The 20492-nt window shown below is 52.1% G+C and overlaps 2 protein-coding genes across 2 annotated transcripts; both read right to left on the bottom strand.

The window, feature by feature from the left end:
- Positions 1–651: 651 nt before the first annotated feature.
- Positions 652–10428, bottom strand: LOC114828470 (lateral signaling target protein 2 homolog). Its single transcript, XM_029112742.1, has 4 exons — positions 10379–10428; positions 3522–4357; positions 1171–1552; positions 652–982 (listed from the first exon to the last, which is right to left on the bottom strand). Exons 1-4 carry the CDS (start codon positions 10426–10428, stop codon positions 688–690), a joined length of 1563 nt encoding a protein of 520 aa, XP_028968575.1. The 3' UTR covers positions 652–687.
- Positions 10429–14390: 3962 nt separating this feature from the next.
- On the bottom strand, positions 14391–15017 carry LOC108864861 (glycine-rich cell wall structural protein 1.8-like). The gene has a single exon (XM_018641215.1). The coding sequence runs from the start codon at positions 15015–15017 to the stop codon at positions 14391–14393; it is 627 nt and encodes a 208-aa protein (XP_018496731.1).
- Between the last annotated feature and the right edge of the window lie 5475 nt (positions 15018–20492).

The following is a 20492-nucleotide window of genomic DNA, read 5'->3' as shown; positions in this document are numbered from 1 at the left end:
TGCCTATTCATTTGTGAGGAGACGGTTTGAGGTATTTACTTCATCAATGAATTATTTTTTCGCACCTTCTATTTTACTCCCGGGAATCATCCGTGGCTCTTCTCATGAGGGAGGAATCCGACAGGGGGTGGGGTGCGCATGGATTGTCGATCGGCTAGGTGAGGATACTTCAGCTTGATAGACTTTGGTCGATTGACTGATATATTGAAAGTTCGCTATTCTACATCATATCCGTCTCGGATTTTGGCTGAGGAAAAGCGCTTTTGGAATGTTTCACATCCATCCGTGATATCCTCTGTCTTGATTCATTCGCCTATATATCCTCTTTTTTCGCAGTCCCAATGAGACGAGATGCTCACGCACCTTTCGCTTTAGTTCCCACCACCCGATTGCTATATGGTGAATATCGTCTAACAACGATGAATCGGCCCAATAATGATGAACATGAAGAGATATAAGAATCGGCTGCAGCGAGTTATTGATATCGGAAATTTGTATCCAGTCGGCTCGCACTCCAACAGTCAGTAGGTACCTGATGATTGAATATCTGTCTATCTGTATTGCGTCGATGCGGAACTTCTCAATGAAGCTCGAGATGCCCCCGAAGGAGTATAGGTTGAGCTTGGGGTTTCTCTTTCTTAGTCGTTCAGGAGCCACTTCGTCACGGAGAATTCGTATTTACCTACTCTAAACGCTTGGATGTCGCTCGTTGTCCTCGGTGGCTGTCTGTCGAACGAACGGGAACCGTTTCACGGTGCACGATTGTTGAGACAGCAAAGGAGGTTTCGGTGAGCTCGGACTCTCGGTCTGCGGTGATATGACCGGGGATTCACCACACGGTGGCGATCCCAGGCCCGAATCTACAGCTATAGTCTGCACTCTCTGCAGCTCGAATCGATGATGATGAGTGGACGTTGTCGCCGACGAAAGACGTCTTTTTTCATGGCCTGATCCGTGTCTATGATGATGATGGTGATGGTGTCTGCAAAAGATCTTCGGATTAGATTCCGAATTCCAGCATTTCCGGGAACGATCCTAGTTCGAGTCCCGGCTCCCACCAGAAGTAATCCGTCAGGAAGCCCCCGGGGGTACTCACCTACTTGCCTCCCCCCCCCCACCACACACACTACCTATTGTTCACATGGATGAAACCCGGAGAAAATTACGCACCTGTGATGATGTCTGTGAGCAGGACTCGGAGTCTTGAGTGATCTACTTTCGGTCGAGTCACTTTTCGCCGCATTGGACAAACGCCGTTGTTCCGATGCGGCGTCATTTTCAGCATTACTGTCTCGAGAAAGCTCGCTCGGAAGCGCGATAACTCCGCTCGGAGAGCTGCTATTAGCTGTCCGAGAGATCCTCCAACGGGTCGTTCCTTCTTGCAGGTGAAGCTCGGCGGTCATGGAGCTTTGAGACGTTGCGGAGTTTTGTTGAATCAGTGGAGGTCGCGCATCGAACGCACTAGTGGCTGGAGGGCAGTCGAACGAGAGCACTTGACGGAGATCAGCCGAGCACCTTGGAGACCGAACTTGTCTCGGAGGCTTTAAAAGACCTGCGAACAATGAAATGGTGACAAAGCTCTCGAGGGCTATTCGGGTTTATTGATTGTCGCAGTGGCAGGGTCTGAGAGTTACTAAGGAGTTGCCTCTGGCCTTGGGAGCATTCGACGTTCCGCCGCTGAGGTGAGCAAACTGCAAGCGTTGTCGCAGCCAATTACAATTTTATCTCGTCCGAAAGACAATAGACTACGGGTAAAGAAACGCTAGACAACACATTGGTGTCTATTGCTTTCTGTGCGGGGATTCGCGAAGGGTCGACGAGGCACTAGGGAACCGAGGCTTGACACCGGTCACGGCCCGAGCTGTGGACGTTCGCGAATCCTCGTCTCGATTCGCGATTCTATTCGACCCCGGAGAAAATGAGTCGAATATCTCTAACCCTATTGGGAGAGTGGAACCTGATCTGTCGATGAGTCAGTCGTCAAGTACTCTTATCTATCCGTCGAATCAGTCCGTCAACAAGTCAGGCAGTCAGTCGGGATATCAGCCGGTCATGACTGTTTCCCATGAAGGAGAGCTACTCCCGGGCACAGCTCGGATTCAGCGCCTGCTGGTCTTGCATTGCACGCGTACGTTGAACAATCGGGGATAGGAGCGGTTCAGGAGGAGAGCAGTGTTCCGGGAGGGTTTCGTCGGGGGAGGGGCAGTTAGGGGAACGCAGCATGAGCTGGAGACAAGTTGAAGGCGATTGGCTACAGTCTACGGCTAGCCAGATGCTGCGCCGTACTCACAGAATTCGAAACGTTGCCTGCTAGAGAGCCAGGATCCTTATCCTCATATCATCGCGCCAACATCTCATTGGCACCATCATCATCGCCACCATCAATGTACGCGATTCTGGCCGGAGGAGCAGAGAGTGCACCGACGGATACGGGAGGGCAGAGGGGCTTACTGGGCAAACAATTTTGAGGCGCGGTGGGGGGGAAGTTAGGCGTTCGAGAGCGGGGGTGGAGGAGGGACTTTTAGGGGACAAAGCTCAGATCGGGAGATTACACCCCGTATACACATCCTCGGCAGAGGTCTGTGAATGATTCAGGCGACCCATTCACTTTTACTTAAAACACCAAATCGATTAATTTCACCGCTTTATCATTATCGAGACCGTATCGAGCTAATAGAGTGGCTAGGTCTAGCTTCCATGGTCAGATACGGAAATTTAGGGGGACAAGAGTGAACATCGAAAACGGTAGCAGTCATGCTCATTGATTATCTCATGAGGAACGATGGAGGATTAAATGAAAAATCGCAGAGAAGCTCTCACTATTCAGGCTGAAGCTCACGCTGATGCTCGATCGAACTTTAAGGTTTTCGTCCTAATGTAGTCAAACTTTTAATCCGCATCCCACGTGCATTGCGCCCCGTGACATTTGAAACTCCAGAAAGGGCAGAACGCAACGATTCCCGTGTACTTCCTGGGTATCACGCACCGAGAGATCCTCCGGAAATCCGGCTTCTCTGGCTTGAGTTTCGATGAGCTCGGAGTCTCCGGAGGAGCTCGAGGAAGCAGTCGCACAAGGTCACGGCGATTTAAAAGCGGTCCGAATCAACCGTAAAATGAATGATAACCACCCTACATAGAATCGACGGGGTGGAAGGGGAAAGGGATAACGGGGGAGTAGAAAAAAAATGAAACGAGTGCTTCGTCAGTGGCAGCTTCAAGTCTGAGCATGAACTGTCTTTGTGCTTGGGCAGACGAAACTCTCGACGTTTAGCACAGTTTTGTTCGCATTCGATGCATGGAAATCGCATTCGCTTCCGATGCGTTATCAGTAACATCGCAGGGTGCCGCCGCAGTCGGGGGATTATTGTCTCTGACAGGCGGTTTCGTCGATGTTGCGGTGGTTGCCGTTGTTGTTGTTGTTGTTTTAATGGTCGTTGTGGTCGCCGTCACGGCTCCCAGCAACATCCACATTGGCTTTCGAGTAAGGTCGCTATGGATCTTTGCTTTCCAGTCTTACACACCTGGGGACTGGAGCGCCTTATTCTGCGGGGAAGAGACCGCGCCAGGGGACGTCGGGCACGCCGATACTGTCGCTGGTAGCGGTGTTGGTGCGGCTGATGCTGCGGCTGCTTCGAGAGGGAACATCCTCCGTCCTCCTTGCGCTCCGGGGGACAGCGAGCTTAGTTGTAGATGCGAGACTACTTGATGGGCCAAGCTTGGCTCTGAAGGGTACTTGTGTAGCGGCGCGATGTCACCGAAGCTGCTGCGACGGCGTCGATTTGAAGAAAAGTTGGACTGCTCCGTTGTTATAGAGGGGCTGCCCCGGCCCCCGCCCGCTAGGAAGAAACTCCTCCGGTCCCACGATATGTCGCTGGGCGGGTCGGGCTGAACGCCACCGGGCGAAGACACGACGTTTGTGGCGCCCGACGAACCTGGCGCTACATACGTTCGTGTTCTCTTGAACCAGCTGAGTTTGCTCACTCGGCTCTCCCTGGCTTCGAATGTCATGACACAGGTCGCCACGATGATGAAACCACCCAGACCCATGACCATGGGCCCGAGGTATGTGAGCGAATCGAGTTGCCAGTCACGGTTTTCGTTTTTTATGAGCACCGTGCTGTTGCCCCGGCGTTCCTCGACCGTCGAGAGATGATCGGAATAGAAACCCAGAACGGCCATGGCGGCCCCACACGCAATCAGTAGGAGGCCGACGCTGATCGCTTTGCAGGCTGACCAGAGACATTTGTCGGTGATTTTGTCGACGTTGCCGTCTTCTGGTCCCCCGCGTTCAGCTGCCAACTCCCATGGAAAGGCCCCCTTCGCAGCTTCCAATGTCGCCATTTGCCGCATGTAGCTTCTGGAACAAAGAAAAAGAGATCTCTTTAATTGAGGAAACATTCAACGTTGGACGAGCGAGCTCCCTTGTCGATGAACCTCATCGTAAGGCGTGATGAAATCTTCTCTGAACAAGAAAAACGGGCGAAACGGGAGGAAGAATCGGTGTAGGTATTTCCCGAGCGCACTGGCTTCCGATTCCGATCCTGCGACTCGAAACTCGAGCTTCAAACGCGTAATTACGGAGGAAAGGTCATGAGCAGTGACCGTCTGATTGTGGTATGTGGCGCACGTCTTGGAGCCAACGTTTTCGGCGTGTGATGATGCTGTTCGAATTGCGATGTCCAGTCCCTTGTTGCAGTAGCGTAGGAAGTCTTATAGGCTCGGGCGCGAACAGGATCCGAATCGAGCGGAGTTCAAAAACGTGACTGAGATTGGATACGAACGGAAAATGCTTTCATGGCGCTCGAGCGGGCCCTCACGGGTTTCGCGAGCGAGTCTACTCCTCCGAATCATAGAAGGCGATGCCATTCGTCCCAAGAAAGCAGGGCTCAGAAGCTGGAGATGGAGAGCCTGTTGAAATCACGTGAAATGACGGGGGAGCTCTTCGAGGCGGGCAAAGCACCGTTTCCGCCTACTTTGAGTGTGAATTTGTATGCAGCCCGAATCTGTCATGTTTTCTCGAACCTCACCCCATAACTAGCTCCTCCCAGAGAGCAGGAACGGCCTGGACGATAACTCATCGTCAACTCGATGGGCTCTGACTTCGCAGTTTCATCGTCCGCTGGATTCTTGTCAGGAAACATTAGTGTTTCCGGAACTGAATTGTCTGACATTTCGACATTGGTACACGAGAGCGTGAAGGGAATGATATGCTTTCCTTTCACTCTTTGACATGACAAGCCATTGTTGGGAGGTCATCATCACCGGCCGAGAACCTCTGATTAACCGGAAACGACTGGAAAGCGGCTCCTCGTCACTTCATCATCACCGCGCACTTGTAAGCCTTTTAGAGGCGTGGACCCCTCGTTGGATTCGGGGGATACCGACTCCCATTGTTCAGAACGGTTCTGTTCTCTGAAATTCTGCGACGAAACAACAATAGCATTTCAGGGTGTGGGTCGACTTTCTCGCCTGCACAAAGTCCCCTCCATCTATTATGTATGCTGTTGCTCTAAAGCCCCGTCTCGTCTATCCGCCTCTCCCCGTCTTTCTCTAAAAATGCTCTCTGCATGCAGGTGAGGATGGCGTCGGCAGCGGCCTCCGTCGCGTCGTAGTTGTGGTTCAAAGCAGAACGCCCTTCTGTCAAGCACACACATTTCATTCAAGCAAGAGAACGACCTTCAGCTATAGCCGGCCTTCGCGAGTCCTGTCGAATCGGAAAACACGCCACTCGCGCGGATAATGACGGGTCTGCCGGGAAGTATTGCCAGAACTTCTAAAGGTACTTTCGACCGGGCCCATCGACCGAATGCTCATTCCAGGTTCCTCACGGCCGAGGCCTTGCAAAATCTCCGTTTGGGAAATCTTATGAGGGCTGCTCCGTTCCCCTCTCTCTCCCTCTCAAGGATCCCCCGATGCATCCCTCAGGGGAGTCCTGGTTCCTGTTCGCTGTCGGATGCGACGGAGAGAAGAGCGGTGGAGGAGGCTTCTCCCAGCTATCCGAGACGCCTTTCTGTGCCAATTTACCCGGCTGAAATGTCGACGCGTGAGGGTCCAGCTCACGCCTATGAAAAGCTCGGCGTACCGAGCTTCGCAAAAATCGCGCTCGATGAAATCCGGAGGTATCGGCCGTGCAAGAATGGAGAAGACAGATCGGCATCACCTGATTGAGCCTTTCCAGCCGGCTGAGAAATTATCCACCCGGGACCGCGTTGAGCAGTCGAGGAAGAAGGCAATATTTCTTCTATAACAAAGAAAAATTGCGACTGCATGCACAAACAGAATAAAGGACTCCGTATCCCCTCGGGGGAAGCAACTTTGTGATAATGTAAGACTCGTGCATAAGATGTACGAACAAGGAAATCGTGCTGCAGGAGGAAGCGAGCAGAGAAGACACCGAGAGCCCTTGAGGAATCTCGGCGGTGGAGACCACGTTCCGCGAGGCTAAATGGGAGAGACCATTGCGCTCCTCAAAACTTCCTCTTCGGTGCTTCGACGCATAGCGATCGCCGAAAAAAGAATCCGCTCTCGGTTCCGGCGGCGTTGAGCAGCGATACGGATCCAGTAGGGGAGCATGAGTTCGGATGTACCTTCTTGTCTAATAATTCACAGATCGTACCCCTGATCGTACACGGTCCAGATACACTTCCGAGAAGGCTCCGACCGGCGGAAGTGGGCATGTCTCCGATTTTCGGAGGAAAGTCTTTCCGCAATCCACAGCCTTCCGTTGGCTGACCCGCGGTCAGTCCGACTCTTCACTGACTGGTGAGCAGCATCTCTGCTCTATGATCGAGCATTTCCTTCTCGTGAGGGGCGGCGTCGCGGGCGGGATGAAGGACGACGTTCGAGTTGCTTATGTAGTAGCAAGCAGCAGACGGATGGGATTGGTATCCTGCCTACATCTCCCCTTCAACTCGCTGCGTAGTGATTTTCTCCGTGAATCTGAATTTCCTTCCGCGTACGAGTGTCTCTCTACTCCGTTCGGGAATGAGCGATTAGATCGGGAGAAAAGCTCCCATGGCCAAAAACGGATCGAGAATGACTGCATCTATGATGTGCAGCATTTTTAGCGACCCTCATTTTCATCACGGAGTCACGGATAAATTGGAGAAACTCAGGATTATTTGCGCTCAGGAACCTGGGTCACGATCGCGGTCACAGACGCCTGATGCCACTCGCTGAGCCGCACGCCAATTCCTATGCGTTCATGCCCCGCGATCGAGGTCCGTTCCCCGACTCCTACCTAGAACGCTAACGATGTTGTTCGCTCCAACATCCTATGGAGGCCATATATCTCTCCTGCGAGAATGGCGGACGCTTCTCGCTTGATGCTAATATCTTGTGAATTCCTGCCTCCCATGCATCATAAGGCCATCTCCCGTATCCTCGAAAGACCTTCTTCCTAGTGGATATTCCCGCTGGCTGAGAAATCGATGACGGAGGTATCTCGATACACATACAGCTGCCTTCACCAAGCTCGTCGGACGGAAGGCTTTGAATGATGAGGAGGAAGTTTCCTGGATGGGAACTAGCTCACCGGTATCATTCACTGTTGCTGGTGAAAAAGCCCTTCCTTCGAACGAAGCGAATCCTTCGAGAATACATCACCATTGTGGGATTTGCTGTACTTGCACAAGAATTTCCACATTAGGAGGGCGCGAAACTCTGGTCGGAGAGGGAACTCCAACGGAGAAAAAATACTTGCTTGCTTATTTCCTCGATTCGGCGGATTTTCTCTCAGGACTTGGAATAATGGGTCCCCATACCACTATCCAAGATATCTCTCTTCTCCCATAGAGAGGATAATGAAGGATATGGGGTCGAACGACGATCAGATCGCTCGAGCAGGAATTCTCTTCCAAGCTTCTCCCGAGAGAAATTGTCACGCCGGGTTCAGATGCTGGCTTGTTGACACCGAGCTCCGGGGACCGTCGCGTCGTCAAGGAGCATATCACTGTCGGAATTCCAGGCTACATCGACAGGAATTCGAAGCTCTCGGAGGAAATTTCCCATTATAAACTTTTGCAGCGATTGCTTATTCGGAGGTCTCTTTCGCGTCTCTCCGACCCCGATCACCCCTTACTACTCGATCGGTTCTGCCTTGAGGAAGCACATGAATGCATATCACTGTGAAGTATCGTTCTCGTCCTCGGAGTGAACGACAACCTTCTCCTCAAGATAGGAGAATGGTCGAATCGAAGGATATCGGGTATTTCTTGCGAAAGTGTTCGTCGCACGGAATTTCATCCTAGTCGGAGTGTACGGAGAAGGGGCCTGCCTTGGTGAGGCACGAAAACTCAAGGTAGATAAGAGGCTTGGAGGAGATACGTACAGTGCGATAGCTCTTGGAAGGGCAGTGAAGGATTTGGCAAGAAACAGATGCTTCGCTCCCGGGAGATTCGAAGGCGGGTTTCATGCTCGAGGCGGATATGATTCGCTTGAAATACCCGCCTGGTTTTGCAGGATCGCAGATAGGTGGGCTCCCCGCAAGCATTGAGAGCGTGATGGAACTCCGGATTTCTCGGCAAAGGATTTCCGGATTGAGTGAGTATGTCTCATCCAGATTCCGCGGCTCTTGTCGGAACTCGGGCTAAGCCGTGAAAATATGTGATCAGGGACAGAAAGTGCGCTGTCAGCCCGTTTCCCGGCTGGAAAGGTCGAGCTCTGAGCGAGTCCTCCTGTTACGGCTGCCGCGGACGTCGACCGAGAAGAAATAGCGTAGCCATGGTCCCGCCAGTTATTTGCACAGAAGGCAAAAAGTTTAGCTCGGTGTATGTTATTAGTTCGACATAACGGGACGAGGAGCTCCCATGCGGGAAGCTCGGACGTCCTTGTTAGTATGTGACATTATTCGAGAATTTATCAGAGCCGTCGTCTGCACAAAGGTTAGAAACCTCGTCTGCCTTGCCCCTGCCGGTGCCTCGGGATAATGCTGCCGTGGACCGAGCGATGAGAAATCTCAATTCTAGGAAGATAAGCTCCCTGGGATAAGGCCAGCTCACGCGAAACCCGCCAGCTCAATGAGGGGGTCGCAGTCTATCGTGTCTCGGAGACCGGAGGATGGAAATATTAGCAATTGTGAACTTCTCAATTGAATGCGCGGAAGGAGCGCGATAGACAACTTGTGCAATAAGATTCCGCTCTTCCTGCGCCCTCTAGATAGCTTCTCATCATGCGTTAGACAAGAGATTCGTGCTCTTCGTAGGGTCGAATCTGAAGCGCTCACGGGGACACTGCCTTAGGAGGATACGCTCGCAACTGGAAACACCTCTCGAGCTCGCCACGCAGAGTTGTTGGACTTTTCGGTTTCTATGGGCAAGTCTACTGAGCCAATTTCGTGCATCAGGACTCTTCGGGGTCGTGAAGGTCCGAGTTCGCGCCGATTTTAAGAACCTAGAAATGAGGAGGGCTCGCCCAGAGTAGTCTTTTTGTTACTCTCCATCTGGAGATTCCTTGTACCGTTCGGTGCTCCGTAGAGACCCGATCCGATTGGGCCATGAATATCGTTCCCGGGCAACTTATATGTACATTGGGAAGGTGAGCAGTCGATTTGCTCCGACTTTCGGCAGTGACTTCGACGTCATCCTCCCGTAAGGCCTCGTGTCGGCGAAATCGTGCGCTCGGCGCGCTCCTCGACTCGGTCCTGCAAACTCGGGCTGTGGCAATTCAAAATGATCCACATCGCCGCAAAGATAGCGAGGTCCATCCTGGACGAGATGGAAATACGCGGCCCTCCTTCCACCGTGTGCCGATTTGGTGTCCCAGAATAGACTACAAGCGACCGGTCGAGCGAGCGGGCGACCGAGCGAAAATCCCACTTTCATCCCTCCTGTGATAAGTCTTGAGTGTTCGGCAGCTCTAGGACTATTCTTGGAATCTTCTCTCGACGGAAGCAAGATAGCGTATGCGATTGATATTGCTCGGATTCCGCGATATCGAGCAAACGATCCCTGAAGTCAAATGGATGAGAGCCGGCACGAGACAAAATTTCAAAGGAAGACCGACGATATAAGCAGCATCGGCCTGCCTGATCTGGGGGTCGCATATTCTACGCTTTTCATTGTCACTCAAAGCTGAATGTTCTGGGTAGACGTACGTCAAGGATATCTGTGGATCGGTGTCCTTCCGACATCTGCTCGGCCGCAACCGCCTGGACAGGAGTCGCCATATCTGATATCCGGCTGTTTGTGTCGACGAAGATTTCCCCCGTCTGGGATACCGATGCCACAACAACAGCGAAAGCTTGGGGCATTGTGGCTCGGGGCCGATGATAACAGTGTCATCCGGCTCTGCCGCATGGTTCAACTGCAGCAGCGGTTCTGGTGTCCGGGACGATTTTTACCATTCCCGGATCACGCAGAGGAGGAACAAACACCCGTACCTCGGCACTTGCAGCGGATGAATTTGGTTCTGTTGGTAATACCATCCCATTGTCTCTGGCACATGCACGCGGATCCAGCCGCACGTTTAGAGGGAACAGCAAGAGAAGAACGATCTCTCCGAGTGAGTTTGCAACGGAATGATACGTGCCTGCCGGCGTGCCTGCTCGCAGAACTCTTAGCCCGCGAGCGATCATTAAGGAAAGCAAGTGATTCACTTCACGGAGACCTACCCTCGAGAGGGTGACTCGATTACCTTTGCCGGAATGCACTCCCTTGGAAGCTCGATGGCAAGGAGCGAATGCATTTACATTTTCCTCGAGCTTCCCTAAAGGATTCAACCTTTTTTCCCCGCTGGAAAGGGACAATATGTCCCAGGCTATTCGTGCCGGGATTCCTGATATACTTATGCCGGAACGCTCGGAATGTTTGTATGGCTCGGAGATTCTACCATACAAGGATCGCGTTCCACAGAGCTCGAGGAACCGACCTGCTGGAGTCGAAGCGATTCACAAGCGAGCTCATCTTCGTCATACGAAGGCTTTCCGAGCGGGGAATCTTCACAGAGCTACCGCATCACCCTCAAGGAATTCTTCGATTTGACCACAAGCTCACAAGCGTAACTTCCGTGTGATACCAGGTCGCTCCACAGCGACGGGGTCACTAGGTGGCTCATGTATCGGTGCCTCCAATCGTCTGGCGGTGCCGCTACGAGAAGATGAGAAATCCTCTCTCGGACTCGACCGAAGTACTGCGCTCGATTAGCGCTGTCGTGATAAAGGAGCAGACACCAGTCCATCAAGTTCTTCATTCTATTGTCGACGTTCGCCCACGTGCGGTTTCGAGACCGCGAAACGTCAGCATAGGACGCTGCGGCGGCGGTCTATGGCATCCGCTTGCGCACACATTGCTCGCTGAATCGGAGCCTACGATGGGAAAGAGACAGATGTCGATGTCGCCTCCGCCACAACCGCCGTGACGACCGCCTAAATTGCGTCCGGAAGCAAAAGTTGTCGCGTCCTGCTGACTCTCGATGAGGGCGGCATCGAGTATTGCATCTATTCCGAGCCCATTTGTTTTCCTGTCCGACCGTCGTACATACTGCAGCCCGGAACTGTCTGTCACATGGAGAGACTGAATGAAAGTTCTTTCTCCGCGTGATTCATGGACTCCACACAATCATTCGCGCTCTTCCGGAATCGAAATTTTGCGATTCTCCGCTCTGTGCGAAACTTGACCCGTGCATGGATGACTCGAGGCCCTCTCAGACTTTCCATTAGCTATCTACGATCAATTCTTATATTCTCTCATGGAGGGTTGCTACATCGCTGAGCATCGGACATCCATCACGTCATGAGTGCCACTCCACTGGAATCGTCCCTGTCCCCATGGTGCCGCAGTGGAAAATTGAGAATTCTGAATTTGAAAGGGAGATATGTTCCCGATGGGTTGATCCTGAATTGTGCTTTCCGGATCTCATCCTCCCACGTCGGGATAGGAAATCTCACTCCAAATGATCGCCTCGAGACTCATGGAAGATCCGCACAGAAAAAGAACCACTTTTTCCCCCGACTCAATCATCTGCGACCTATTCAGGAAGCAATGTTTTGATTGCGATACGCTTTGGCTGCTGCAAGTCTTCGCTCTCACGCGACTCTCAGATTTTCTGTGGGCTCACTCACTTTCGGTTGTTGGATTGAACGGATGCAGAAGATTTATGTTGACGCGACGTTCTTGTCTCAGCTTCACGCTGTTCGCGATCCCGTTCCGCTCACGCTAACACAAGTGTCCTCAAGCTTGCAGACTAGCACTGGCGGGCACCCTTCTTGATTATTTTCTTCTTTAATCGAGTAACCAAAGAGAATTCCTAGCAGAGTCCGCCAACCAGTCGCTCGCAAAACAGGCGCAAATTAGAAACGGAAGCCTTTTACATAACGGCAATCAGATTGATGAGAGCCGCAGGAGGAGATGTTGTCCTCGCGAACTCAAACCCTGCTCTAGCCCGGAGGATCAGGATCTTCGTCTTTCCCTCCTACGTATAACTCCCACCCACAGCCTCCAACGCGCAGGCGCAAAATGGCGCTCAGAGCGCGGTTTCCTCCAGCTTCCGTGCGACGCAACTTGATCGGATTAGGAAGCGATTCTGGAATTCGCTCTTCTTCGGGAGGAATGATTGCGGTTAGACTCATTGATCCAGACTCTAGATGCTCACCACCGACTCCAAACAATTGATTTCCGGGCGCTCACATCGACCTCGGGAAAAACCGCCTGCAGGTGGGGGAAGGCCCGCTCGACCTGGATTCCTGTAAGTTGACTATGTTTTCTCGATCATCTGGGTCATATCCTTGATCAACGTACTCGAGAGAGCCGCAACAGGCATGCCTCCTGCAAAGGTTAACGATTCGCGCAAGAGATCTCCGTTCCGTGAGGACGCCCATTAGACGTCAGACTCTCAGCCGGTATTATCGATCTCTTCCGCGTGATGGAATCCACCAGGCTGGATGAGCAGGAACTCTTAAGGAATGGCGGAATTGAAGGAAATCTCCAGCAACTTCGGAATTGAAGGAACTTCCCACGAATTCCGGAATTGAAGGAACTTCCCACGAATTCCGGAATTGACGGAACTCTCCACGGATTTCGGAACTAAAGTAAATCTGTAGGAATTTCAGAATTGAATGAAGTTTCTAGAGCAATCGGAATTGAAGGGAACCTCTAGGAACATCGGAGTTGAAGGAGCTGTGTAGGAGTTCCGGAATTGAAGGAGCTCTTCAGGAGTTTCGGGATTGAGGGAACCTTTCAGGAATTTCCGAGTTGAAGAAACCTCCCAGGCGTTTCGGAATCGAGGGAACTTTCTAGGAATTTCTCTGACCGGTAAGAATTCGAACCTCATGAAACAGAGTCGAGTGAAACAGCTCGTTTTAGAGTCATTCTGGGGGAATCATAGAGCTATGATTAGTAATGGATGGACCGGAGCTCGCATTTGTCCACGGGATATCAGTCAGGAGTTCTCTGTATTGGTTTTCATTGCTGGGGCTTGTGACCGACTTTATCGCCGTGTCTACAAGGGCAATCGACGGCCCAATACTGCGATTCCCCCATGGCAGATCGAAACATCCAGAGATCCATCTTCCCCGAAATTGTTGGAGCTCGTCCCGGTTGTGCAACATTGGGGGCCCCACCCGGACTTTTCTGTCAGTGTACTGCATCAATCCAGAGTTTTGTTGACTTCTGGAGCCCGTCCATATGCCGTGCCGCGTCGCCGAACTGCGCAGTAGAGAGGCATCGGGGTGAATGAGGAAGGAATCGAGAACTGGCTTGCATCTTATTCGGAACGGAGGTGACGGGTAATCCATGTGACATCCTAGGGTCTCAGCTGAGAAAAAAGTCATCCGAAGGCCTGACTGAATATTCGAACAGGAACTTTTTCGGACTATTGATCCGACCTTCCAGGAGTGATTTCCGGCTCACTTCCGAGCGGGAAAGAGTCGAAGGAAGAGCCCGGTCTCGGAATCGCCTCAAGGAATCGAGCTTCTCGCGGTCGAACTTCGACTTCCTGTACCGTATCAGCTCATTAGTAGGTACTCAGAGTCTGAAATGCATTGCGTCATTCTTCCCCTATATGTAAGGAGGATTCTTTTTCCTAGGAAGCCTCCACGATATCTGACGCTTCTTATTTGAAGAAACGGAGCGCCCTCAATGTGTGTTCGCCGAGCTCGCGATAGCCGAAGCTTCGTTCCGTAGGATAGGTGGCGCCACAAGTCATGGCAGCGCGCTCGCTTCCGCCCTCAAAAAGGGCAATAATGGGGACGGCTGAGAGATCAAAGTCAACAAATTGAACATAATTCTCGCAAGAGACTGATATGAATCACGACCAATGATCAAGGAACCTCGGTTCGGAGAGCTTTATTGATTTTCGGTGAACAACGGTGAGACGACCATCAGTCAAGTATTCACAATGAGTTTATGTACAGGTGTTCCTCCGTTCGCATACGAGACCTGCCCAGAAGGATATCTTCACCAGCCTTGTCCGGGACCTCCTCTCTGCCAATCCCCGTGGCCCCTATTATGCCCTCCTGGCTGCCAACCGCCGTGACTGCCTCCTCCGGAACCACTGCCATGATCGCCTCTGCGACCGCCACTTCCTTTGACAATGAGAATTTTGGCTTGGCCTCCTCCGTGAGCACCACCTGCAGTTTGCGAAAGAACTTGACCCCCGCTACTGGTCGTGGTTATTTTGTGGACGGAATTAATAACCTGGGTGGGTCCGGAGATCGTGTACGATGCACCACTGCCGCCGCCTATCAAATGCCCGTGTCCAGCTCCACCTCCGAGAAGTCGCGTCAGGCCGACGGCAGAAAGAGCCGCAGCATCCTCGTCTGCTCCTGAATCGTGACCTCCGTAACCGAAGCCGCCACCGTTAGCATCACCGAAGTCGAAGCCACCTCCGTGTCCAGCAAAGCCGAAGCCTCCTCCATGTCCACCGAATACTCCATGTCCACCGAATCCTCCATGTCTACCGAATCCTCCATGTCCACCGAATCCTCCATGTCCGTAGCCCCCTCCTCCATAGCCACCACCCCCGAAGAAACCTCCGTAGGCCGATGTACCGAACAGAAGCACCGACAGAAGGGATACCCTCATTTTTCTCTGAGGTCACGAAACTCCTCAGAAGCAGACGGCTTGTTGTCACAGTCGTTCCGAAGGTGTAGTTCTATCCGCTGTTTGCTGTGGTCGCTTGTTGCGATGATGGTCGGGTTCGGGCTCCACCGTTTTTATCGCCACTCCGGCCCGCGCGAGGAGGCAAGGGGACAATAGGGTCGGTTGTTGAAGCGGCGTTCAGAAACGGGTGAGAGCCCTAAGTTGTCTGGGGACTCCTCCGCGCGACAATTATTATTGTGTCCATGACGATGTCCCACCGCTCTTGGTTATTCCAGAAAATCCAGGGATACAGCATCGAATCCTGGAGTCAGTATCGAGTTCAATCGCCTCCGACTACCCCGCCAGCTTCCCGACTCGGTTGGCGAATGAGCCTATGGAGCGTCTCTTTTCGGCATCAGATCGCGGGACCGACTGAGGATCACTCATGGAATTGACGCCGAAACGAAAGGGCAACCTAGGCGGACGAAGTGCTAGTCTTCTCTAGCGATAGCCAGGCATTAGCGGCCCCATGCACTCTCGTCATCTTTCCACTGTCACCGGACCCGCTAACAGGAGAGCTTTTTCGTATTTATCCGTCTCCTCGTCTCATCCAATATAGCTCGTATTTGATCACAACATCACATAATCCTATCAAGGAGCATGGCGTCGTCGTCGTGGGCGAGTCAACATCGGAAGAGCTTCCGCACCGTGCAGCGGCTTCCCCGATGCATTCAATTTTCGTTTGTCGGACCCAGTGGCGTATCCACCTCGGGGCTGTATGGGGCTATAGCCCCCCCCCCCCCAGGACATTGTTTCTTCATGGTAAGAGACAGAAGCGGGCCGCCATTTTGGATCCTTAGCCCCATACAGATCGGAGACCGCCCCCCCCCCACAGGAAAAATTCTGGGTACGCCCCTTGTTGGTCTGGTCCGGCAATGGCGTAATTTACACTGAAGGCTGGATGACGAACGTGTTCACGGCCTCTCTGAATCGTTTCCTGTCTCGCCGGATTCTCGCACCTCATTTCCTCAAGCCTCTACTCTCTTGGTTCTGAATCACGCGACTATCGAGCGCACAGACCGAAGGGGTTCCCTCGTAGTTTCGGAGACGGGGAACGATAGACCAGGACTCCGTGAAAGGATTTTCTGTCAATCTGAAAAAAACTTCGGAGAATGAATCTCACTTCGGGAGTAGCGTGGTGATGAAACGTGTCGGTCCGTTCGAAAACACACACAAGACCAAATATTATTTTCTCCTTTCCAGTCGCTTCGTCAGCCTACCTCGATTGTCCGAAGACTTGGGAGATCTCGCTACATCGTGTCGGGCCGATATTTTCTCTCACGGTCGACTCCTCGAGGGCCGGTCGATTGAACTGCGGTCTGTTCATTCTTTTTTTTTTTCGGCGGCTACCCAGCTCGCGAGTCATAACGCTACGCTCCGTATCGGGCTGTATATGTCGTCGTTGCGCTCTTCAGCCGACCGAGCGGCTGGGGAAAGACCGTCAAACGCCACAATTACACCACGCTGAATCCGAAAGCACTAAGTCGTACCATGGGATAGAGTTTGTCCGCGAATGGGCACTTGGTCCTTGTTGAGCTGCATAATAATCTCTGCTGTGAATCAAACGTTGTATTTAGCTCCACTAAGCGAATCCGGTCTGATGACGCCAGTGGCGGTGTTTGCAAGACAGCCTCGAGCTGAGCACGCCGACGCAGAGGCACAGTGTAGTTGAATCGATGAGCGCCCTTGGATCGAAGTCTGTGTCCGAGAACAGCTTAGGCGACGGTCTCCAATCGGACAGTGCTGTTCTTGCTTGTACCAGCTGGCGCCGCCGCTGATCGTAATGATTCCACCGCTAATTGTTCTGCCTCGTCTTCTCCGATTGCATCGCTGTCAACACAATTGCCATCGTGATGCAGATCATTCCCTGGGTCATTACCCGGTGGCAACTCTTCACTGATACATGCAATCATGCAGCGCTGTGCTTTATTACGACGATTCATGTCCCGCTCTCCTCAGAAGGCCGATAGATTCAATTCGTCAGAGCTGATTCGAATCAGAACCCGAGTGCTCCCGATATTACAATGGTTGATGTAGACCGCCTCGATTTCAGATAATCTCTTATTTTGGACATGTTTTAAAAACTACAGAGAAGGTGTGATGAGCGCATCAAACTTGTGGAGCCCTAATTCACTCCAGGCCCTGTGGCAGATTCAATTTATCGCCCCTGCGTGACTGATGAGCTACTCATCAAATGCTTGACAGAACTCGCGCTTCTGCACCGCCACAAAGAGGTGAGAGAGAACCTCGGTTTCCAGGTCTCGAATAGAAGCTGCTCCGTATCGGAGTCATGCAAGTTTCGCACGGTCGAAGAGAGCTCACTCAGGAGAACACCATCCGCAATCCGCGATACACTCGATCAAGGGAATATTCCCGAGAAACGGAGGAGTCCATCCACAGGCATCTCTTCGTTCCGATGCCGTCGCAAGTAAGACTCCTTCCCGCGCTTAAAGATACAGCTGAATCCTTATCAAGTTTGATCGGTGCGGCAGGAAGATTTTCTCGGCGAAATTTCGAAAACATGGGATGGCGTATCTGCCTCGCGGCCTTTGTCACTAGCCGAGTTTTTCTTCGTGGGATAAGTGAATAGGGGAACTTTGCTCCATCTGAACTTTCGGTGGGTTTTCAGATTTTATCAGAACTTGACAATCGCTGCCAACCCTCGAGTATTTTCTTCGAGAATAAGCTGCGAGATCGCATGGATGACCCGCGTCGTTTTTTCCGTAGGTAGCCAGAGTTAGACACCACGAGATCCGACCCTCACGTTGAGAAAACGTGAGTCCGTCTAATCAGCCTTCATTTCGAAAGCGTGATCGTATGGGGTGCGGATTCTCGCGGGGTACAAGCGACAACAGGTCTCGGCGGCGCACGTCTCATCTCAGACAGTTTGTTTCTGTCATCTGCGATCTACAGGAATCACGGTATCACATAGGTAATCACGATCTACAAAAATCAAGCTGCGCCGAGATGCTTGAGAAACCAAGTATCCGACGCACGGAAGGGCTCTGCTTCAGCGGGAGAGGCAACCGTCACCCGATCGGCCATTGGTCCCCTCCGTTGTGAGCTGTGAGGCATGCAAATAGCTCAATTTTTCTCGCCAGGAGACGGCTGATACAAAGTGCGGGGCTTGTCGCGCTCATTGCAAGCCCTCGCGCTGGAATGGCTCCGCAGAAACCATAGTGTACTTGATTAAGTGAATTCTGCGATGATTCGCTTCATGGTGACAGCCCGTATCGGACGAAAGAAAGGAATGATAATATAATCCATTAGTCCTGGTTTCGCCGTGGGAGCTGCGGGAACGAAATCTGTTATATCGACGCTCGACTGCAGGTCCCCGGCTTCCTGTCGTCACTTCTGTAAATGCTCGGCATGGTTCCATTTTTGTGTGGTACCAGGGAGCGTTCTCATATATCTCACTGCGAAACAATTGCTCGGGATTACGTACGCAGACGCGCCGTACTGCTGGTCATCAGCGACGAGCAGAGACGGCTCTCGCTTGACCCGCTGATAACTCAGCGGCACCTTCGAAATTTTAGACCATTGTTCCATTCCTCTCATTTGCGACGGCCTTGAGATGTCAGATAGCTCTCAACTCAGATCGCTAACATATCGTATCCGGAGCAATCGGTCCTGTCTTGGAATGCGCTCCCCATTCTCACCGGCACATTTATCGAACCTGATCTTGCGGCTTGTACGATTGTACTTCCACGGAGACTTTTATCATGTATTTCGATAAGCGAGAGGCGGACTGGCTTTTTCAGAATTCTCGAATTTCCCACGTTACCCTGACCCTCATTCTTCTCTGCTGTACATCTTTCGACGAACTGCCCAAGGGATTGTTTATGTCTGGAGAAACGTTCTATCGCTCGCTTGTTGAAAGCGAGGCGGCCTCTCTCATCCAATCGATCAGACTCGGCGAGCGATGGCTGAAGGCTACTGGGAGGCTCAGCCTCAGTATCGAAAGCTCGCAGCACGATGAATTCTCTGAGCTCTCACTTTTGCCACGATCCCTGGGAAAAATCCGGCCGGATTTCTCCTCACGGGAAGCGGTCATGAGCCAACCGTGGTTCCCGTTTCCGCATCGCTCCATCTTACCCAAGGGATCGCAACTCAAGATCGATCGATGAGCTCTGCCTCCACGGCTTTCAGAGGCTGACGTAGAGATGTCATGCTAAACCATCATTTATGATCTTCGACTCGAACAATGTCCATGAATACGCGCATTCCTCTGTACAAATCGTAATGGAGGAATCGTTAAAAGGGCTCGGCATTGCGAGACGACTCTCGAAATGAAACCCCAGGATCGGAGAACGGGAGATCCTCCCTCATATTCCCGGTGAAAGCGCAGGTTGCGAGCCGAATCAACGGCGCTGCTGGTCTGTTTCGTGTGCTCACTTCTTACAATTATCGGAGCTCGTGAGCTGCAGCATTCCAGCATCTCATACAGAAATCTAGCCACTGTACACGCGTTGCTTTGCAGCAAATCGAAGACCTCAGACGATTTGCGTTCCGAGCTGTGCCGATGAGTGATGCGATACTCCTTCATCTATGCCGTAACTCCTGATGACGCCATTCAGAAGATTCACTGATTTAGAGTCTCTGCTTCGAGCTTTGAGGACAGCGTCTGCTACTGGACTGGCTGTTCGAGATATCGTCGAATGAATGGGAATAAATCGGAAAATGACGCGTGACGAACCCTTGAGCTCGACAAGGACCATTCACACGAACCTCGTTTCTGACACGGTGCAGCGAAGTTGAGATTTTCTGGAATGTTAGCGTGAAGGAGGCGAAGGAGACCTACAGGAATTCGTCAGGCGTAGATCGTGGAAAGCGAATAATGTCCATTGAGGTTGAAGAAATCATAAAGGGGGAAAATCAGCTCGGACTCCGTCTGGACTCTGCGAGTTCGAGTGAGGAACAGACACTCTTTAGTCTTGACTGGGGAAGAAAAGGTCTCGGTCACCAGCGCTTCTCCCGGATGACACGCTGCGAAAGCTCTGAGAGTTTGCTCCGAGAGTGGGATCGAAGCATCCACCTCAGACTCCACTGGAAGAGATCGCGGCGTCTGATGCGATTGACAGGCATTCCAGCTCGACATCTGCTGTGATCATCTAATGGAGTGTCCGACCCCCTGACCCCCGATAGATGCTGAGCTGACCCTGCACATGACGGAGGATGGCTCCCTAGGCGCGCTCCATTTCTGAGAAATACGTGAACCGGCAATCTGAGACTGTTGCGCGAAGTCCTGCGGCTCCTTGCGCTCCCTACTCCTTCGGTCATCTCTCTATGAAGTATCTCGCAGCCGGGATGTATAATGCTAAGGACGCAAGGAGCGATTCAGAATTGTAAATGGTCATGGTCTCCAGAAGCGAACGACAATTTATCATCGTGCGTCGTCCTCTATCGGATGAGAACGAT

The sequence above is a fragment of the Galendromus occidentalis genome, unplaced genomic scaffold, assembly GCF_000255335.2.
Source record: "Galendromus occidentalis unplaced genomic scaffold, Mocc_1.1 scf7180000077526, whole genome shotgun sequence".
Lineage (NCBI taxonomy): Eukaryota > Metazoa > Arthropoda > Arachnida > Mesostigmata > Phytoseiidae > Galendromus > Galendromus occidentalis.
The sequence above is the reverse complement of the archived record's forward strand: the minus strand, read 5'-3'. Positions and strand labels throughout refer to the sequence as shown.